This window comes from Hirundo rustica, chromosome Z (assembly GCF_015227805.2).
Source record: "Hirundo rustica isolate bHirRus1 chromosome Z, bHirRus1.pri.v3, whole genome shotgun sequence".
Classification (NCBI taxonomy): Eukaryota; Metazoa; Chordata; class Aves; order Passeriformes; family Hirundinidae; genus Hirundo; species Hirundo rustica.
This window is the reverse complement of record NC_053488.1, coordinates 7,396,598-7,418,067: the sequence shown is the minus strand read 5'-3', so window position 1 is coordinate 7,418,067 and position 21,470 is coordinate 7,396,598. Positions and strand designations below refer to the sequence as shown.

At 41.5% G+C, this 21,470-nt stretch overlaps 1 protein-coding gene across 1 annotated transcript in view; it reads left to right on the top strand.

Annotated features, from left to right (window-relative positions):
- Positions 1-11,291: 11,291 nt before the first annotated feature.
- HOMER1 (homer scaffold protein 1) overlaps positions 11,292-21,470 on the top strand; it is an 87,746-nt gene continuing 77,567 nt past the window's right edge. Inside the window, exon 1 of the mRNA XM_040090004.1 lies at positions 11,292-11,338. Within this exon, the coding sequence (XP_039945938.1) occupies positions 11,334-11,338 (5 nt within the window). The 5' untranslated portion in view covers positions 11,292-11,333. The remainder of the gene's footprint in view (positions 11,339-21,470) is intronic.

Sequence of the window (21,470 nt, the reverse complement as noted above, 5' to 3'; positions counted from 1 at the left end):
AACCTAGCTGCACATTTCAGTGAGGCACCTGAAATAACCTGACATTTTACAAATTGCCAACAGCCTTCTGAGACAAATCTCTGTGCTTTTATGTGCTGAGAGCTGTTCTATTTTTTCAAGGTGTGTTTCCTTCCTGACCCTGACTCTCATCTCAGACAGTTTACAGATACTCTTCTGTTAGAAAAGACATACAAAGCCTTGCTTCTAGTTTCAGTCAGGAATCGGACTGCTGGTCAAGAGATACTCAACTGAACAACTATACAACAAAGAATTTGATAACTTGCACTACTGATTCCAACAGATTCAACCAAACAGAATGGTGCTAGGACTGGTCTTGTGTTTCTGCCTCAAAAGAAGCTTGCATTAGAATAAAAATGGTATAGTTGTCATAAATGAACTGTTTGTAAAACTAATTTATTTGAACAACAGCCATGAAACTGAATGACCAATGAAGGAAATTTATGATCTGTAATAGAAGCAGAGTCTAAAGTCAGACTCCATATACTACAAACTATACTTAGTTCTGATAGGTAGGAAAGAGAGTGGTTTCCAGAAGTAATTGACAAAAGAGATCTCTGATGAACCATTTGTAATCTCTCTCATAGAATGAAAACCATTATGCAACATTAAAGTCCCTATTTGGTGCTTTTTTACAATTTTCTGAAGCTTTAGGAGCTGAAGTGCTCCAGCGAGTTAGTCTCTGAAGGTAAATAGTGACGGAAAGTTTGATCAAAACATCTCAATTATCTGCAGCTCTAGAAGGGAAAAATGAAGAATAAATGCCAATTTCTCTATTTGTTTAATCTCTGAAAAGTCTACAGACTTTTCTTTGTCTCTTGGTACCTTAGAAGGCCCATGAGAGTTCGGACAAGTGTATGGTTAGAATCTGCTTTATCTTAGCAAACAGCCTTATTAAAGGGCACCTATACTACTGCACTCATTAAGTGTGATGAAAAACATGTATTTGTATACCCTGCCCCTAAGGGGAAATTATTTAACATACTTAAAACATTTTTTCTGTTTTAAACCCACTTGTAATATATGATGATTTAAGGTGCGGTTACTCTCCAGGACCAGGTCTGAAATAATGAAACTTGTGTCAATACAGAGCTTCATTCTAAGTATCATTTTCTCATATTTGGTACTGAGACCAGACAGGGCACATATATTAAAATAAAACTGCAGCTACAATGAAATAAATGGTACTATAAACAGGGATTAATACACTGCAGGATCCACTGTGAAGATTGAAGATTTTTAGTCATGACACCCATATGAAGTGTTTTGAATTTCATTTAGAAATCTGGATATTCTGGGATTGAAGCCAAACCAGAGACTTAGGTCTAAAACAAATTTTATGTACCGGGGTAAAAGCAGCTTTCCCCAGGAAAACAATACAAGATTTTAATAATAATACAAAGAACATAAATTAGATGTCCATTAGAAAACAGTATCAAAAAGGTAAAAAGCCATTAAAATCAAGACTCAAGTTTCGCAAGTAAATACTGAATGAAAAATGAATAATTAATTACACAAATGCAGTATTTTTCCCCCACTGTGCAGCATTCTTGTTCTGATGTTCAACCTTCAGTCAGATTCAGTGATGTTCATGTATGCCCTTATATGATTTCTTCAGGGCTTAAGTATTTATTACATACAGTGTGCTAATTTTATATGCACATAGATATCACCTAATACACAGTACAGAATTTATTAAATGTCATTAATATCACAGGTACCAAATGAAAATGTGAGGTAACGGCAAACATGTATGGTAAATCTGTGAATTCCAACTTTAAATTGTAAAATCCAGATAAAATACTGAAATCGATAATAATGGTTTATAGCAAAATATGTATTTATGGTTATCTTTATTTGGGATATCTCTGTATGAATTATCCCTATATCTTTTTCAGATGAGTATTTTGTAGTGTACCATTTAGATTACTATTTAAAATATTCTATATGCATTTGATGAGAGGCAAGGCACTATGATAAATGGTTAGTGCACCTCTCTGGTAAGATTAATGAGTAATTTCTAGTAATTTTATTACTTTAGTGCTTTGTTTATGTAAATTTTGTAATTACACTCCTTTAAATACAATTGTTTTAAAGGAAGATCTAAGGTTTCCTAAATTTTAATCTTTTCTCTCTTATGTGGAGAAAGACACAACACACAGGGTCAAGAATTTTTATTGAAAACAGTGGAAAAAGCAAATTTATTCTGCACAACTCTACAAAGCTGCCTTTTTTTTTTCCTCCTTTTTTTTTTTTTCCCCCTCCCTATTTTGTATTAGCCCATTGTACCCTTAGGAGGATATTCATGTTCTTAATGCTCTAAACTAGTCATTTAAGCTTTTGAAAGACATACCTGATATGTCAGTTTCTGAGGGTTAAGATTTTAATAGGAACTTTATTGTTGCTACAAAGGTCTAGTAGATAATGCACTGTTACCCAGTTTTTTTAAGCAGTTGAGAGAAACTGATTTAAGGTTAATGGATCTGGAGACAATATCTATCAACTTATCTTCACACATATAGTAACATCCCCAAACTGCCAGACAGACACTTTTTTTTTCTCTCCTGAAATAAACAAGACAGTATTATCTCCATTTTTTATTTGATTTAAAATTGATATATTTATGCATGTACTTAGAATTGATGAGTTCTCAATGAGCATACTGAGACTTGAACAAATTGGGAAGGTCCTGCTGTGGATTAGTAAATAAAATATAACTTCTTTTCTGTGTTCAGTTTTCCTAACATCTTCTGTGTGTACTGCCAGAGGCTGAGTAGGGTGAAAGAGCTGTCTCTTGGTGGCTAGCATAAATTCTCTTGTATTATATCTCTTTACTGTGTCTTCAGGTTTTTATCTCTGGTATTTGTTGCTTACTTGTTTGTGGAAAATGCATCTGAATGCCCAGTTTTATTTGACTCATGAGCTTGTTCATGTTTAAGAACTAAATTTCATCATTTGGATGTAAATAATGACAGTGTTTTATGGGGAAAAACCCCCCCTTATTTAATGGCTTTGTTGTCAAAGATATGTACCTATCAACTAAGCTTCCTTAATTTTAATCTTACCCCCAAAGAGCAGATTGTTAATGATATTCATATTCTGAGTATTACATGTCTACTTACACAAAAAAATTGCCAAATTTCAAATGCATTTGGCAGAATCACAGAATGGGTCAGGTTGGGAGAGACCACAGTGGGTCATGTGGTCCAGTCTCCCTGCTCCAGCAGGGCTGTCCCAGAGAATACGGCACAGGATTGTGTCCTGGCAGTTCTTGAGTATCCCCACAGAGGGAGACTCCGCACCCTCTCTGGTCAGTCTGTTCCAGAGCACAGTCACCTGCACAGGGAAGTTCTTCCTCATGTCTGCTCCAGTGTATGGTCACCTGCACAGTTAAGAAGTTCTTCCTCATGTGCTGGTGTAAGTTTCTGTGCATCAGTGTCTGCCCATTGCCTCTTCTTTTCTTGATTAGCACCACCGAGAAAAGTCTGAATCCATTGTCTTGACACCCTTCAGTCAGATACTTACAGACACGGATGGATGAATAACATTTCCCTGTATCATAAAAGCTTTGAAATAAAATGTCCTAGTGTTTAGGAGTTTTGCTTGAGAAGTCAGAACATTTTTGTTAACAAGGACAAGGATTACCTTAAACTTTGCAATATGTATATAGTTGTTTATTTCAAAACTTTTCCATGAAGGTTTACAATAGGAATAACTGAAGATACAGTTTTTAATAACCATTTAAGTACAGCATCCTATAAAGAGCTATGTACTTTGGCTCTGAAAACCAAGTACCCCTCTCTCAAGTCGATAGCGTTTATGTTACTAGTAAGCCATAAAAGCTGATACTCGTGTTAAAATGCAGGTAGCCAAGAGATAGACACATTTATCTGTGCCCATACACACTTCCTGAAACAAGTTACATAGGTCTAAGTTGCTACTTAAGTCATAAATTAGAAGTTCAAAATTGGAACAATTTTAAACAGTAATCCACAGTGTTACTTATATTCATTACCACCACCACAAATTTTCCAGGTGTACTTGCTAATGTTTTCTAATTAGTTGTAATCCAAATAAAATATTTTTTTCCAACTTTATATTTGCAGGCAAGTTCCTTCTCATCTTCAGTTTTAATATGGTGTTTTTCAGGCCAAATAGTTCTTCAGCCAGTGTCAAAGAGGCAATGAAACAGAGATCCAAAGGGAATCTGCCAGCACCTTATCTATGAAGAGGCTACCACATATCCATAATACATTACACCAGCTTAAGGCAAGTTCAGTCTTTGTTGTGCACTGTGTATTAGTGCAGTTTCTTCTGAATAATTTATAATTGTTGCAGTGCAAACTGGATTAGTATTAGGAGTCCTAGAAATATCAAGTTTCAGAATAACCTTTCTATTGGTGAAAGTATTCAGTGTGAAATACTATATCAAAGGAAGAGTGAAATCTTTTGAAATCACTAAAGGCAGGAAATGTAGAGTTAAGGTTGCCATGGAAGCCTTAACTCTACACCTTTAGGTAGATAGTATACTATGGTTTTAATTATTTCCCCTTTATCCAACTCTATATAGGTGTTCGTTTTTATGTGAATATATTGAGAGATACTTATTAATGGCACTGGCTACTCAACAAACATCAGAAATCAAATGTTAACTGTGGCTGACTCTATCTGGCACTCCTTTATTAAAGTGACTGTATGATGTGTAGCTAGGAAATAATATTATGGTTAGCTTTTGGCCAAGGAATTAAAATGCTTGTCTTCTGAGTCAGAATTGCACAGTATAGCCATCACATTTCAAAGTATCATCACACGAAGAGCAAAATCTCAGAAAACAAAAGTAATCTGCAAGAGGTAAACTGAAAGCAGTAACTTCAGTATACTTCAATTTAACCAGTATAATGATACACTTCTTCAACAAAGTGTGAAAATATACCAAAAAACGTTTGTGATTTGCAAATGTGTCTTCTTCCCTCCAGCAGTTCATACTGTACTTCACAGGATATAGCTCTTGCTCCTTCTCCTCCAGTTTCCTTCACAACAACTTAGTGATCAGTAACAAGCCTCTGCAAAGCTTGCATTAGGCTGCAAGCCTGAATATTCTCTTGCCCAAGTCAGAATTCCTGCATCTGCCAGATAAAGGGGCAGGCTTATGTGAGGTTGTGTCTTCTTTTAATTGGCTATTCTCAAATAACATGCAAGGAATGCACAGATGCTGAACATTAGGAACATCAAGTCTCAAAAACATTTCCCCCCCACCCCTCCCTCCTTCTCATACGTACTCTCAGTACTCACATGTAAAAAACATAGCAATCATTTTATAATATTTTTATAATCCAGCTAAAACGGCAAAAACTGAGTGATGTCTCTAGGTAAGCTTGGTGTAATAAGACAGAAATTACAAGTTGATCTAATCAGTCTAGTGGCATAAACTGTGCTTTGTGTATGGTCAGAAAAAGCCCTGGAGGAAATAACAGCCACTGATAAGCCTAAGCAAGAAATAAAAGCATTTGTCAGGGATCAGTATCTTTAAAAAATCCCAGTAGGGGTGTACTGCCACAGAGCTGTGTAGGAGATGTGCAATACATTTCTGGTGGCAAGACAATGAAATGTTGGAAGTGGGTGCTGGAAAATTAGCATTCACTGGCAGCAGAACAGAATTAGAAATATTGGACCATAAGGCATCTCAGGGAATTATGTCATACAGTTGCTTTCAAAATCAAATCTCATCTTAGTTTGAAAGTACCACATTCACTTGAATATAAGACAACATTTGTTTCTTCATCTATTCCAGGAGAAAAAAAAACAGTGATTGTAAAATTGGTCCAGAATCCCTCCAGACCCACCTGATATTAACAGTGAAGTTTATTCTAGACTGATGAAAATGCAGACAAAAACCTTGGGCACAGGGAAGAGGATGACATTTATTCTCCCCTCCTCTTTTCTCCACTTATATATTAAATGCGGATCCTGTAAGGGAAAGTGATGGAGAAGTGATCCCACTCACTGAAAGAATCATGTGTGTGGGGAGGGAAATTTGTGATGAGACAGGAGAAAAGAGGACTAGAATAAGATATAAAGGAGTAGGAGAAGGAAGGAGACACTAAATAGCAGCAATGGATAAGAAGTGAGGCAAGTGTGAGGTGCTGGCTCCCTCACCTTCAATAGGAATAAATATCCTTGGTTCCCTTAGGGATTGTAGAATTTAAACTCACCTGGTATTGAACAAACAGTACAAACGAACAGAAAAAATAGCTGATATAAGAAAGGAGCAGAGGTATGCCAGCCCAGAGCTGAGGAAGAAGTAGTATCTGCAGGCTATGAGTTACTGTAGCAAAGATGTCTATGTCCTTAGTTACCTCTACCTTCTCCCAGATGGAGTCAGAGATGGCTGCCATCTGTGATTACTTTTCAGTCATTGCTTCTTTTGCACCCAGTCCTTGTTTAGGAAGGCTACTCCTGAAGGTAAGTATGAGCTTCTTGAAGAGCAACAACCTTTGGAGTACCAGAAAAAACATTTATAGAAGGTTTACACTTGTTAATTTTTTTTGCTGTTTGATAGATTTTTTTGCTCCTTTGCTTGTATTAACCTCACTCAAAATATTTGGAGAGCATAATAATATGTCATATTGGATTATACTTTCATAAACCAAACAAGCCAATTTTTAGTTTTCTACTCTCACATAATTGTTCTGAGGTTCCCTAAACAACACTTTAAAAGTTTCTTTCTGGTATTACTGCAGCAAGAATTCTTTTGTTTTGAATATGTCAACTAGACCTGAACAAACAATTGCAGTTCAAATCTTTTCACTGCTTGATACAGTTTAATGGGATTCCCCTGTCTTTTCCATGGGAACGGTAACTCCTAGCCAGTGCGCAATTAAGTGGTGCAGATCTGGTTTTGAATTGAGGAAAAACAGGTACCATGCAAAGTCAGGCAAAATGCAGACATTTGTAGTGCTTCTTGGTGTTCCAGCCTTGTAATTCTGCTCTTCCAGGACTTTGAGCAGGACAGTGGCCATGTTGATGCACAGCAGGCTCCAGATTCAGACAGCACAGCCATCTGGGGTTTTTTTCCATCTACAGGTATCCCACTGAGAGACTCAAAGTAGCATTCCTTTCAGAGATACCAGCAACTGCTGCCAAGTTTGCAGGTGTTGCCCCAGCTGGCTGGCCATCCTGGGCAAGGGTGTCAGAACAGCATTTGACAGCTCAATAGCTGGCTGCGAATATACACGCCAGGCATAAGCTACTTCAACTCTGCAAAATAACACTCCTTCTCCTGCACCACCCTGTGCTTTGCCTTGCCTGAAGCCATTCGTCTCTTATTTGATTGTGGCATTACTTGGTATTTTTGTAAAGGCACAGGTACTGAGCTGCTGATGGTTTCCAGGCATGCTCAAGACTGCCTCCATCAAAGTGCTCTAGACAAAGAAGTGTTCTAAAATAGCAGGGGAAAAACCCCAAAGCAACTAACTTAAAGCAGAAAGTCTTGTCATCACTGTTAAAATTCTCCATGTTTTATCACTTCAGTCTTCAAGATGAGGTAATTGTGTATTTCTCCTATTAATATCTAGGATTAATCACCTGGCTTGCTTACTTTGTATCTGTATGTACAGTTCTGCCTTAGCTGACATAGATCACCATGTTTTTGTATCATATATTAATTTGGGGAATGGCAAGAGAGAAAAGGGATTTCAGCAAGCTTGGCAAGTATAAACTGAGGCATTTTCCACAAGACAAATAATGTTAACTCAACAAAATCCACCTGGACACTAATCAAGATTGTAAAATGGTGTAATTGAGACAAAGCTTAAATCTTAGAGAACCCTGTCAGAACTGGAGGCAATGTAACAATAAATATGCAAGAGAAGTAATCAATTTGGTGGAGTTTCTGCACTTAAATGCAATAATAAATAAAAACTGTTTAAATGAAGAAACAAAACAACAAAAAGGGGGAAAAAAATCATCAGATTTATTTGAAGTGAAGCTTTCATTGTCCCTACAGTTCTGTTCCCCTACCCAGGATCTTATCTGTCCCAGTACTCATATTTTATTACTTATACAAGTGCATTAAATATACAGCTCATCTATTTCACAAATCAGTAAAGACATTCTTGACATTCCACATGTTTCTTTGTCCATGATTCTGTCCAGATCTCTGATTCTCAAGTGAAAACACTATTCTTTACCCCAGGGTTCAGTGTGTGTTTGTCTTCTTTTATATTTTTTTCTCTTTTCATTCTTGGGGATTTCTGGGTTTGTACCCATGCTGCAGAAAAGTGTACTTCATGCAAGACAAATATGGGAACAAGCTGAAAGGCAAAGACAGATGGAATCATCTTTGTGATATCTAAACAAAATGCTGTGAACATAATGAAATACTAAAGCACTTGCATTAGTGTGTGAGCTTGAGCTGAAAGAACAAAACTGATGCAGCAGTTACTCATATATGAAATTAAAGCCTTAGTTTCTTTGCTGTTGACCTGCCATTACTGCATGCAGAGTATCATTTCAGACTTTCAGAAGCTAACAAATATGGGCTCCTATCTACTTGTTATCAGTGAATACACACATACAAGCTACCTGTTGTTTATGCTTGCCTAGCTGGCATTAATTTTGATCTTTTTCACTCTAATGATATAGGAGAATAAACAGTTGTGGATCTCCACCTTTCCCCCCACCCCAAAACCAGAGGGTACCTCCATTTTATGAAAGAAGCCTGAACACATAATTTGATTTTTAGTGGAAAATACATAGAACTTCATGTTTCAGAGCTAGCAGGTGAAGCTCAACACAGCAACTGCAGCCCAGCTAAGCAATGCAGCCTCATCATAACTATGCAGGTTCCAAGCATTGCACACAATAAACCTTTGACTGTTGTCACTCAGACTAAAGTTTTTTTAACTCAGTGCCTTTACTTTACCTTATGAGGTGGTGTGTGGGAATTGAGAAATGGGCAACTGAGGAAGCTGTTCTTTTCTGCCTCGTGAGGCAGTATGCCTTGCTGCTACTCCCATAGTAATGATTCATGCTGGGTTTCCTCTGATTGTTTGTGATTGGAGGAGGTTTGCCTTGGTATTTAATTTGTCATCCTTGCTTTTCCCATAGCTGATTACTTTTAGAGGTCAAAATGTTGAAACAAGAGTCCGTAAAACATGCATCTGTAAATTAAAATAAGTTTTGGAAATGTGCATCCTTACCCTGGGAAGATCAGATTGTTAGGTGAATGCTTCAGCTGGCTTTTATTCCAGCCTCTTCCTGGGACAGAGTTGGTCACAAGCAATAGAGGTTCTGTGAGAAGACAAACAACCCTTTGTAAAAGCAACAGCTTTACAATCACGCTTTACAATTCCGTGACACATATTGGTAATATTCTGGGCTTCTTCAATTTTTATGTGGAGATTGGCATCTTGTATAGCATCAATATCTTCCTCTTATGCTTATTGTAGTTTAATATGCCTCTGGTAGCTACAGCCTCAGTTAAGCAGAAATAACATGAAAATACTGAAAGACATCCAAAGCAAGGATCACGCTCCACCTGAGGCATCCCAATGACACTGGCAATGTACTGGAGTAGTTAAACCTTATGTTTACAAACTGTTTGCATGGCACAACTGAAGAACTCAGCCAAATATTGTCGGTTCTATCCAGCTTACAGTGCTGGCGCTTTCTTTTCAATAGTACTAGCGTGGATGTGCTGGAATCTACATTTTTGGGGGGACAATTTTAGAATGGCTGCCGTGTCTCTTCCCCGTTTTCCCGGTAGCGCTGGCTGTGTTAAGTGTCTACAGAGTGTCTGCAGAGCAGGGGGACGCGGGCCCGTGCTTTGGCAAGGCGGAGGGCTGTGAAGTTGCAGTAGCCACGTTCCGGAGGGGGCTCCGCGCCGCCTTCGCCCATGACTCCGTGACACCGGCTCTCCCCGCCTAGCCGCCGGGCGCGGCGTTGCCGTGGAGACGGCGCCGCAGGGGCCGGGGGCGGGAGGAGGCGGCCCGGGCGCCGCCAGCACCCCGAGCCCTCCCCGCTCCGCTCTCCCCCCGCCGCCGTTCCCTATTATAGAAGAGCTTCCGGCGGCGTGGACCACTCTGACATCATCCTCCGCACCCCGGTGACGTCAGCGCCGGGAGCGGGGCGTGACGTCGGTGCGTAGGGGAGCGCGGTGACGTGTTCTATTTAAAGCTCCCCGGGCGGAGGATGGAGGCAGAGCGAGCAGGTGCCGCCGCGGGCAGGAGCGCGCTGGCTGCGTGCGGCGCGGGGCTGTAGGGCAGGGCGCGGCTCCCCTCCACTCTTCTCGCTCTTCCCTTCCCTTCCCGTTTCCCGGGAAGGAGGAGCGGGACGGAGGAGCGGGCTGCACGCGGCGGCTGCGCCTGCCCGCCGCGAGGGGACGAGCGGGCGGTGCCGGAGGTGTGAGGCGGAGGCGGGGGATGCGAGCGGGCACGGGCAGAGGCTCGGTGGCGCCGGAGCAGCCGGGCACCGCCTGAGGCGGCCATCGCTCCTTCCCTCTGTCCCACCGGCGGGGCTGAGCCCTCGGCCCCGCCGCAGAACAGCGCGGGCTCAGCGGCGGTAGCCCCTCCCGCCGCCCGCTGTCAGTGACCGATCCGCCGCGCCCCAGGACGATGCCCGCCCGCTCGCTGCAGAAGAAGGCGTGACGGCGAGGAGCGGGCCCGCAGCCGCGGGAAGGAGGAGCGGTGCCCCGCATCTCCGCAGCCGGGGGTGGGCGGGCGGGCGGATCGGGGGAAAGCGGCGCGCCGGTACCCGCGGGCGACGCGCGGCCGCGGCTCGTCGGTAGCGGCCTCTCGCCGGGAGTCCGATGCCAGCGCCGGTGCCACGGCTCGCTCTGCCTTCTCGAGAAAATGCATCCGTGCCCGCCACGCTGCTGGCGGCGGTGCTAGGGGGAGCGGCGGCGTGGAGCTCTGTGCGCACCGCCTGCCCCATCCCGCTCCGCCTCTGAGGCACACGGAGCCCTCCGCGGCCGCGCACGTCCCGGCGAGAAGCGCCGCAGCCGCCGCCAGTCCCTCGCGGAGAAGGCGGGCGCCTCCCCGTTCGCCTGCAGGAGGGGACCCATCCGCCCCCGAAGCCACCGCTGCCGCCCGCCCGGGGGCCGGAGCCGCTGCCTGCGGGCGCCCGGCGGGGCCGGTGGCCATGGGAGTCCGGCCCGCGGGGGGCGCTCCCTAGGGCGCGGGCGGCCCCGCTCGGCCCCCGGCAGCTGCGGCGAGCCTAGAGCAGCGGCCCCGCCGCCACGGGGCTGCAGAGCTGCCGGCGCGGCGAGGAGCGCCCCGGGGACGCGGCACCACCGGTGCCAGGCGCTGCCGGCCGCCATGGGGTAAGAATGTCGCGGGGGCCGCCGGGCTGGTGGCGGGGCTGGGGGTGGGAGCGGCCGCCCGCGGAGCCGTGGGCGCTGCTGCATGCGCACGGAGTCGAGGGGGTCTCGCTGGCGGGGTGCGCCAGCAGCAGGAATCCTGCTGCAGTCGGTGCCGTGCATCAGCCCGGTGAGGGGAGAGCGGTGCGATCCGTGAGGGGCGCACCGCGATCTGCAGAGGTTTGTCTCCGCCGTGGCCACATCGGAATTCTGGAAGAGCCGTCTCGGCTCTCCGTTCCCCACCGTGAGGACCTTTCCCGGGTTGTTCGGCAATGTTCAGTCCTGAAAACGAGTGCTTTAAACTCAGTGCGCTAGGGTGAAATTCCAGAACAGCGAAGGCTCGTTTTCACTCTTCTGGAGTCTTCAGAGAATATCCGACAACGTGGGGATTTCTCAATAAATTGAAGGCTTTAAGGAAATCGGCTTCACAGCAGGCTCCGTAATAAACTAGGGAAACCACTTGAGAGCCTAAGGAAATGACAAGGAACAAAATCTATGAAATTAGTGAGATGTCATATGAATTGGTAGATAAAAACGTGACATAGATATCTATGAAAACTTTCCACGGTCATATCCCTAGGAATTTGTATAGTGATTTGAAAAAATAGTCCATGCTACCAGGCTTGTCTGGTAGTGGAATGGAAACTCATCCATGTTCCAAAGCAACAGAAACCTGGTATGATCTGGCAAACTGTAAGGTGGAGGCAGATTTTCAGAGCATTAGCAAGATGCTGTTTTAATAATAAGATTGTATGATAATAGTTCAAAGTCTACAAAAGTTACAAATCCTGTCCTTTGTATTTTGGTCATTTAAGAATTCAGATATGATTATGGCATATTACTATGGGAGTTACAGATGTCTCTCCAGGATGTTTAGGACATTTGAATTCAATTTATTAACTTCCTTGTGTGTGTGGTGATAACAGCTGCATCCTTGTCTCTGTCCTATCACTGGGGATCACAGGTCAAGATGTAGGAGGGAATTACTCCTTCCTCCTTAGGCTGGTCTTTATTTTTCTGTTGTCTTCTGTTCCATTAAAAAATTCAAACAGAATACACCCAAACTTGCAGCTTTCTTCATATTCTAAATCATATAATTTTTTGGGGATATATGGTTAAAATTTCTAGTCAGACACAGGATTGTGTAAAATTAAAATAATGGAAACCTTCTCATTGATTTAGAATCAATGTGTTTATAGATATTTGAGTTAAGCATATCATATTACAAATTCACTGGACTGTTGAAGAGGAGCAAACATTTTGTCTCCAAAACTCAAGTTCTCCTGGTGTTTTAGGGTCATAGCTTCTTAATAAACAGTACAAATCCCCATCTGTAGAGAGCTGAAGTAATCATAAAAAACACAGTTGTTGGTGTGATGACTTGAGTATCATCTTGGCACATTAAGGTCAAGAAGACTAATTTGCTAGCAAATATTTTAAGGACATTTTAGACAGTATGCTTTGGGGTATTGCAATATAGAATTCCCTTGCAGATGATCTTCTGATAAGGAGAACAAACCCTGAAATGTAGGAACGTGTTACTTATAAGCCCACATCTCTCTAAATCTGAGTGAGCACACCCAAGCCAGGGCCAGCACCTACTTAGTGGATCTGTGGTTAAGTATCAAACATTTGTTACTGTACCGAGCAGACGTCTTGATTCCACAGTTGTTTTGTATTAATTTCTAACTGCAAGTGCCTGTGGATTTCAGAGTATTTCTATACCGGGTGCACTGGGATTTTAGTTCAGTGGTTGATACTCTATACTCTACTAAGGTCTAAAAATTGAGTGGTCTAGAAGAAAGTTGCAAGATCATTGGTAATTCAATGTACCTGAGTCACATGACTATCTGTGTATTGTATTCAGTATTTAATGGGTACTGCTAGGCTGTAGCTTGTAGACTGATCTTGTAGTACCTGACTGGTGGAGAGCTCACCTATTTCAATGGTTGGAACACAGAAAACTTGGGGGAGGGAAGTTGGCTTGCCAAACCAGCAGGGGCTCTCTTAGTCTCCTTTCATGTAATGAAGAATTCACTGTTCTGCTGGTGTAGTTCAGACTGTTCAGCACGTGGAGTACCATTGGGCAAGCCAGGTAATTATGCTCTGGGTGTGTGGTGGAAACCAACTGGTGAGTAGCTGGGCTTTGAGCCAGTGCTGCTATTAAACATTTTTTTGGGGGAAACTTGAAACTAGAGAAATGTAGAATAGTTCAGGACGCTTTCTTAGTGCTGTATCCTGTATGTCCATGTGTGTCTCTCATCTCACAAAAGGTAAGTATATCAAGCCCTGTGGATTATATAGGCCAGACAGACAGGATGTCCAGTCTTGTTTCTCTATCTGCCAGTCTGTCTCACTTCTCCCAGTTCCTCATTCCTGTTGCATAAAGACAGGTTCTTATCAATAGTTTCTGTTAAGTGATATAACAGCGTGGACAACCTTTTGTTGGATTGACCACGTACATTATAGTGTTAATAGGGAAGCAGGGATTTTGTGTAAAAACTGTGTTCTGTCCCAGTTGATAACATGTATTCATGTGTTCGTTGTCACTATTGCACAGTTAGTCTTCTTTGAGCAGAAGTCTAATTGCAGTAAAATCCTCAAGTAACAGCTCTAAAGAATACTTGGGATTTATATTGGCAGCTTAGGCTATTGTATGCATTGACCAGGTAAGTACTGTGTTGCAAGTTGGAACTGTTGCTATATTTTTCTTGTCATTGGTACTGCTTGTACTTCAGTCTGTGAGCAGGGGAAGTATAGACAGTAATGCAGTGGTTGTTTAGGCTGGCATGGATTCACTGCTTTCCAGACACAAAGCTGCAGAGCTGTGAATTCTGGTTGGGATGCAAAACCTGATGTCCTGTTAAACATAATATCTGGTATTAATTCCTGATTTATTGGTGGGTAGTCTCTCCATAACTACTTCACATGGTAACCTTTACATGATGGCTGTGGACAAATATTTAAATTTGCTACTTCCTTTCCCCGTCATTCATGCTGAATTGTAAGGAATTACAAGGTTACAGCTTCTGGAAGATGTGCTTATCTCTGTCGTGTCATTTATAAAGGCTTTGTCTTTGGTTTTGTTGGACTATGTTTAGTATGTTTGTAAATGTGGTTTTGATATATGTCAGTTTGAGATGGCAGAATACTAGGGCTCTTAAGTTGTCTGGAGAATATTGAGAAAGATTAGTATTTTAGGGTATGCTTGCTAGTGCTGCGCTCGCCTAGTAATAAGTATTTTAAATTTTGGTAGTCTGCAACTGGTTGATCCAATCCTAGATCTTACTGTATTAGAAGTATGTGCAGTTAATCAAACACATTTCTTTAAACAGAACAAACTACAGTCTTGTCCTGAAATGTTTCAGTTTGCTTTCTGTATCTGGGTAACAAGACATGAGCACCATAAAGCTATTGGGAGCCAGAAGTATTATTAACCATTGAATTTGTCCAGATTCAAATTCTTTAACCTGTTTTCTTCCCACAAGATTTAATGGTAGTTTTCCCAAAACTTTGTTTTAGAAACACTTCCATCAGCTGTGCTCCACAGAGATACTGCAGATAGTAGAGTGGAAAGTGTAGCTTCTTGGCAGTAGTTCAGCATTACTGCAATTCCTGGCCATCTTGCTGTCTCAGGGGTAAAATGAGATGCTTTTTGTGTGAAAGCAATGGCAGCAAAGTAGTTTATGCTGTCTTCTGTAGCAGAATGGAGAGTGTTAAAAGTTCTAGAGATAACACTAACAAAACTTGTTTTCCTGTAAAGAATTAGTAATGTATAAGTACTAATGCAGACTGCATGTGAGTGAGCCTGAAATGGTTAATTAACTACTTTTCAGAGAACAGTATGTTTAGACCTCTACCGTGCTTAAATTATATTCTGTCATAGTCACTTTATGACTTCAAAACAAGCAAGAAATCTAACCCAGATATTCTGACCTGGCAAAACATCCATTATTGTCCTGACATGAGGGGATGATTGCTGATCTAGTGAAGGTATTTGTAATGACTTAAGGTTGCAATTGATCTGTTTTGGTACTTCCAGGCACTATCAAGATTTTATAAGCCAACCCTCTAAGAAAAATCCTACTTCTGCTGAAAATAAACAATTAAGTCCTTACAATTCATCTTGTTGAGATTATTTTTATTCATAGTGTCTCAAGGCAAGCATCAGATATATGTGTGTCTTCTTGTGATTTCTTTTTTCAAAACAGTGCTTGCTCTACCACAGTCGCTATTATCTTTGCAGGACTCAACTTGATGTTGAGCCAGTATCCAAAGAAATACGCAGTCCTGGAGCCACAGAGATTGCAATGGCTTGTGCTTCTGTAACAGGTCAGCACTTCTAATCAGAGAAGGCAATGACACTTAACTAGAGCAGAGCAGAGTATTTCTGCCTGCTAGTTAACAGAAGTTTTAAGTAGAATTTAGATATCACTTTTATGGGAATTGTTGTTGCAAAACATTTATTCTTTATGATTGTCTCATTAAACTGTAATTTGATTTAGGGCTCTTAGCTAATCAGTCTTTAAATCACTGCCTTTCAAATCTGTGTCTGTGCACTACTGTACTTCAGAGAAGTGCATTATCTTGTTATATAACTCTAATTTTCTGATAATTTCTCATTAGTATAGGTGCCTCGGACGTTGTTTTAGCTGAGGCTATGGTTTTCCAAGATGTCCCAGACCATATAAAAAAATGCAGATACTTCAACCAGACTAGAACTTAGAACTAGATCTTTTTCTTTTCCTTTAGATATCTGTAATTTGGAAGCTGTTGAAGCCTAAAGTAATTACCAAAGACCAAGATCTCTTCTAGTCTAGAAGTTAAAAAATTGAGAGGTGCTTAGCAAGGAAACCAGTGTGGTGTGTTCATACCCAGCCAGGCTGTGACTGGGTCTGGAACGGACCTTGCATGAATATATGTATGTGTGGCTGTGTTTTACCAGTGTGCACTTTGTATCTGAAACAGTTTTGTGTTGGAGAGGACTCTCAGGCTTCCCCATGTATGTGGCTATATTGTTAGTAACAGTTAACTGTGACAGTGAACAAAGAAACAAAGCATTCTGTATTATCTAAAGTGGGAAAAAACCCCAGAGTCCGCCTCTTCTTGTTTTTTCTTCTTTTTTAAAGATACCATGAGACATGTATTTAAATGCCCTATTTAAAACTCTATTTAGATGAAAGCTTTCTGTAAAAAATAATTCTGAAGAGCATGCTTTCTAGCTCAGGGTTTTGTGCTGTTCTCCCTGCAAGGCTTTTTCAGATACATTCAGTCTTCAAGGTAAGGTGTAATGGGTGTAAAATGTTGCATTGTGAAAAATCTGCTTTCATATCCAGTTTTGATGATAGACTTCTTCCCCCCATTCTGTTTCAAGTTTTTTATATTTCCCAAGGCTCAGCCATGTGAGATCCACCAAAATTAGTACTGTGTTCAGGACAGAAATACTAAAAGGGGAGAAGATGCTAGAGGGAGCTGTGGGCTTATTCTACCTGGTCCTTGGACAATGCAGTGTTGAGTTCTGTTTTATCTAGACAGAGTCCTGGTAGTGGCATTACTCCATTTGGTGAAGTAATGGAACTGTGTTTCAATATGATATTGATTTTTCTGGGCCTGCATCACAGTCATGCTTCTGGCAACAGACTGCACTCTGATATGCTTCTTTGGTGGCAAGTAGTGATGAACGCCAGTCATCATTAAAAAATTAGTCCAGGAAGATACTGTTTAAACATGCAGTAGATGATAGGTTGCCAGATAAGCATATATTGACATTTCCAGTAACTAGTCATGATTTCTTTTTTTTTTTTTTTTCTTTAGTTACAGTTGTCGAGTTAGCTATCTTAAGCAGACTGCATCGCTTGTTTTCTGTAATGTGTGGGGAGACCTTGAAATACATAGCTTCTCTCAGGTTTTTCTTCTTCTTCCACATACATGCAAATGATTCACAGGCACAGTTTTGTTGATGTTTGTGGTTGTGCTCTTCACCAACATCCTGATTATTAAATTTTCGCAGATCTTGCCACCAGATGGTGGGAACCACAGAGGGCAAGCACTGCTTCTTCCACTTACCTACTACAGCACCAATGCTTGTGCAGTGAGCTATGTCAGTACTGTAACCTAGCTGACTCAAAACACAGGGGTGTGCAGAAGGGAAGGGCCACTACAGCTGAGATAGCCCTACCTTTTACTCCAGCAGTTTATTCTGGTGGGAAAAGTTTAAAAAGGTCTGAACTCACACCTACCCCGATTGAACTTTGCTCCTCAGTTTTGAAGCTCAGGTCTGAAAAAGTTTTTTGTGACTGTCCACTGGTTGAATCTCAGTTTATTGAGAAATGGTATTTTTTTTCCCCTTTGAATAAGGTATTTTGTAGTAAAACAAAACAACACCACAGCCAAACACAAAGAAACAAACTTGCTAAGCCCAAACCATAACAGGTAATATTGCTGGGTACAGAATTTGGGTTTTTAAAGTGCTTTTAAATTACTTAATCTGTAAATAGTATGCTATAGTCTTGGATCCATAGTTAATCTTGAAGCTCTTGTAAATAGGATGATGGGATATGATGGGATCTTCCCTGAGTTTTGAAAACTGAAGAATAAGCTTTAAATGGTCAACACTTTACAGTGAAGTGTTGGTAAAATAATTCATCTTTGATGTGTATTCTCACAGTCTTAGGCATACTTCTTAGGCCTGTACATTTCCAACAGACTGCTAATCCTGGCTTGTCTCTACAAAATTCTGAAAGAATGTACTATGTGGTGTTGGAGAAAACACTGGGGTTTTTCTATGACTTACTATGTAGTTCACAGCCATGGCAGATATCTTAGGGTACTTTTTGTGCTAACAAAAATAAGCATCTGCAATAATATGTGCTGTGTATCTCTGTTTTCAAATGACTATATGCAGTAAACCAGGGTCCTAAGGAGATAGCTGGATGATTGGCTTTAACCAGAACACCTGTGCTTTTGCACTACTTGGGTTTTTCCACTGACTGTGTGAGACTAAAAGAGTTAACCTGCAATTAGACAGGAACACTTCTGTTCAATTAACTTACTTTCAGTTTCTGGATATTGATTTCCAAGTGCTTTTTCAACATTCTAGTGTATGTCCCTTTTCTACATCTAGGCATATGGAGAAACTGATTTTTACCAGGAAACAATTAGCAGCACTTGGGAAGAGATAGTGTCCTGCTGATTTGAGTCCATGGTTCTCAGAGGTACTATGCAGTTCAGATAGTATTTCTGGCTACTCACGACAGTAAAACTCAAAGGATCTTTGAGAAATTTTCATGAAAAACACTCAAGTGCTGAAGTACATGATCAAATAATCATCCATTTTGGCTAAATTTTTGAACTGGGCAATAAACGCTAGATTCCCTAAGATAACCTCGTATCTGAATGTAAATGCTCCCCATGTCTCTTAAAATGGATCTTAATGGGCACTTGAGATCTGAAGTAGTTTTTACTGAGAATTATGTATTTAGTGAGCTTAAATGTGACATAGACATTTAAAAAAAAAAAAAACCAACAAAACTTCTTCTTTTGTCCACATTATCTGTGGTTCTTAAAATCAGACTGCCACAAAAGCTAGAATAGTTCTATCACTGGGATGGAATGATGAAGAGTATTACAGGGTCCTTTTCAATATGCCACTTTTATTGTTAGCAGAACAGGAGAATTAATATTATTCTGGGGTGAAGTTTTAGACAAAGAAAGACAATCTGCTTCTTCCCCAATTATTCTTACAGAGAACAATTTTACATGACATTAAAATATATTTAAAGAGTCCTTGTCTTCTCCTCCTTAGTAACAGCAGCAAATCCAACATCTGAAGAGTACTGCTGGTCTTGAGTGCTCAGAGATGGACATGGTACTCCTCAAATCACTTGCACCAAGTCAGCCTTTACTGATAAAATCCACATCTGGTTCTTGTGAAGGTTTCCTTCTGCTCTACCATAGTGTTCGTCTTTTTGTCTTGGTAATTCTGCCACTGAATAATGTTTTTGTAAAACCCAAGACTTTCCTTCTTCAGGGAACCCTAGATAATTTTTTCTCACATCTATGCTGTTTGTCTTACTGAAGAACTGTTACTCTTCATTTGCGTGTAACACTGGAAAAAAATTGCAGTGTTATTATTAACTATGGTATGAGTATTTTATGCTCATGGGATTCTATTTACTATATTAACCAGGCTGTTTGTAAACACAAAACCTGTTTGTGAGTGGGAAATGGCCATTTCTGCTACATGGACTAGTATTTGATGCTTCAGTTAAGCCTCTTTTGGACATAACCAAGTGAGCACCTAAGTGCTGCTGTTTAGGAAGACTATACCATGTATAGCATACAGCTATATAAAATGTTTTTAAATGCAGCTTTATTTAAAACTGACTTTGCAATGCAAGCATTCTATAAGTAGCTAATGAATCTGCTCGGGTTTGGCCATGTTTATTTCTTGAGAGACACTGGGGCTTGCTTTCTAACATTTAATATCTTTTTGCGTAGGTGGGGTGAGGGAGTTCTTGTTTCACACATAGGTTTTGAAGGTATGGAACCCTACCAGTTTGTTCAGGTGCCCTGTAAGGAAAATTATTCATTAAAAAAAAAAAAAGTTACACTGAAAAAACTAGATCTTAACAAACACTGGTTCTTGCTCTTTGATTAGATGTTTCTTAACTGTAGTAGCATGCATTTATTGCTGAATACCAGCTTTTTACTGAGCTGGTAAATATAGGCCTCTAAAATAGGCAATCTGAGCTAAAACTTCTGCACCAACTGTATGGTATCTTTTTTTTTCTTTTTTTTTTTCCCCTCCCCTCAGTTTGTCAAAATGCTAAGCAGTGTTCTGAGACCTGATTTTTAAAAATTATTTTCATCTTTGTAAAGCCCTGACACCCACGTGCTGTCTTGGGGTGAGAACTAAGGTCATCGTTAAGTGCCTTTCAGAAGTATAAGCTAAATTTTGAAGTGTTGTTTGCAAAGCAGTTGCTAATCTAATTCCAGTACAACACATAATACTTTGTCTTTACCAGCCTTCACCAGCACAATCAAAGTAAGTGCATGAGCTGTCAATGGGGAGATGTTTCTTTACATTATTTTGATAGCAATACCTGAGGGTAGTACTGATGCTCTTTTGTGTTTCCAGAATGGTCATCTTCACTGAATCACAGAATGGGTAAAATACGTAGGGACCACAGTGGGATGATGTTGTCCGACCTCCCTGCTCAACTAGTGTCATCCCAGAGCACATTTCACAAGATTGTGTCCAGACAGTTCTTGAATATTTCCAGTGAGGGAAAGTCCACAACCTCTCTGGGCAGTCTGCTCTAGTGTATGGTCACCTGCACAGTTAAGAAGTTCTTCCCCATGTGCTGGTGTAAGTTTCTGTGCACCAGTGTCTGCCCATTGCCTCTTGTTCAATTGCTTGGCACCGCTGAGAAGATGGTCCACCACTAGTGACACCCTTCCTTCCAATACTTTTCTACGCTGCTGAGGTAGTCTCTCAGTTGTTTCTTCTTCATGTTGAACAGTGCCATGTCTCTCAGTATTTCATCATAAGAGAGATGCTCCAGACCCCTCATCATCCTTGTAGCCTCTGCTGGAACCCACTCCAGGAGCTCCATGTCTCTTGTCCTGAGGAGCCCAGAACTGGACACAGCACTCCAGGTGAGGCCTGACCAGGACAGAGTAAGGGGCAGAATCACCTTCCATGACCTGCTGGCAATGCACTTCCTAATGTTCCTCCAGGATCCCGTTGGATTTCTTGGCCACCAAGAAACTGCTGGCTCATGGGCAGCTCACTGTCCACCAGGGCCCCCAGGTCCTTCTCCTCAGAGCTGCTCCCCAGCAGGTCAGCCCAAGGCTGTGCTGGTGCCTGGGGTTGTCCTTCCCCAGGAGCAGTACCCTGCATTTGTCTTTGCTGAATTTCAGATGACTCTTTTCTGCCTGTCTTTCCATCCTGTCAAGGTCCTTCTGGAGGGTTGCACAGCACTCTGGGTGTCTGTCACTCCTCCCACTATAGCATCATAACTGAATTTGCTGAGGAGAAATTTGCCCCTTTATACAGGTCAAAGATGAAGTTAAGCAGTTCAGGCCTAGTCTT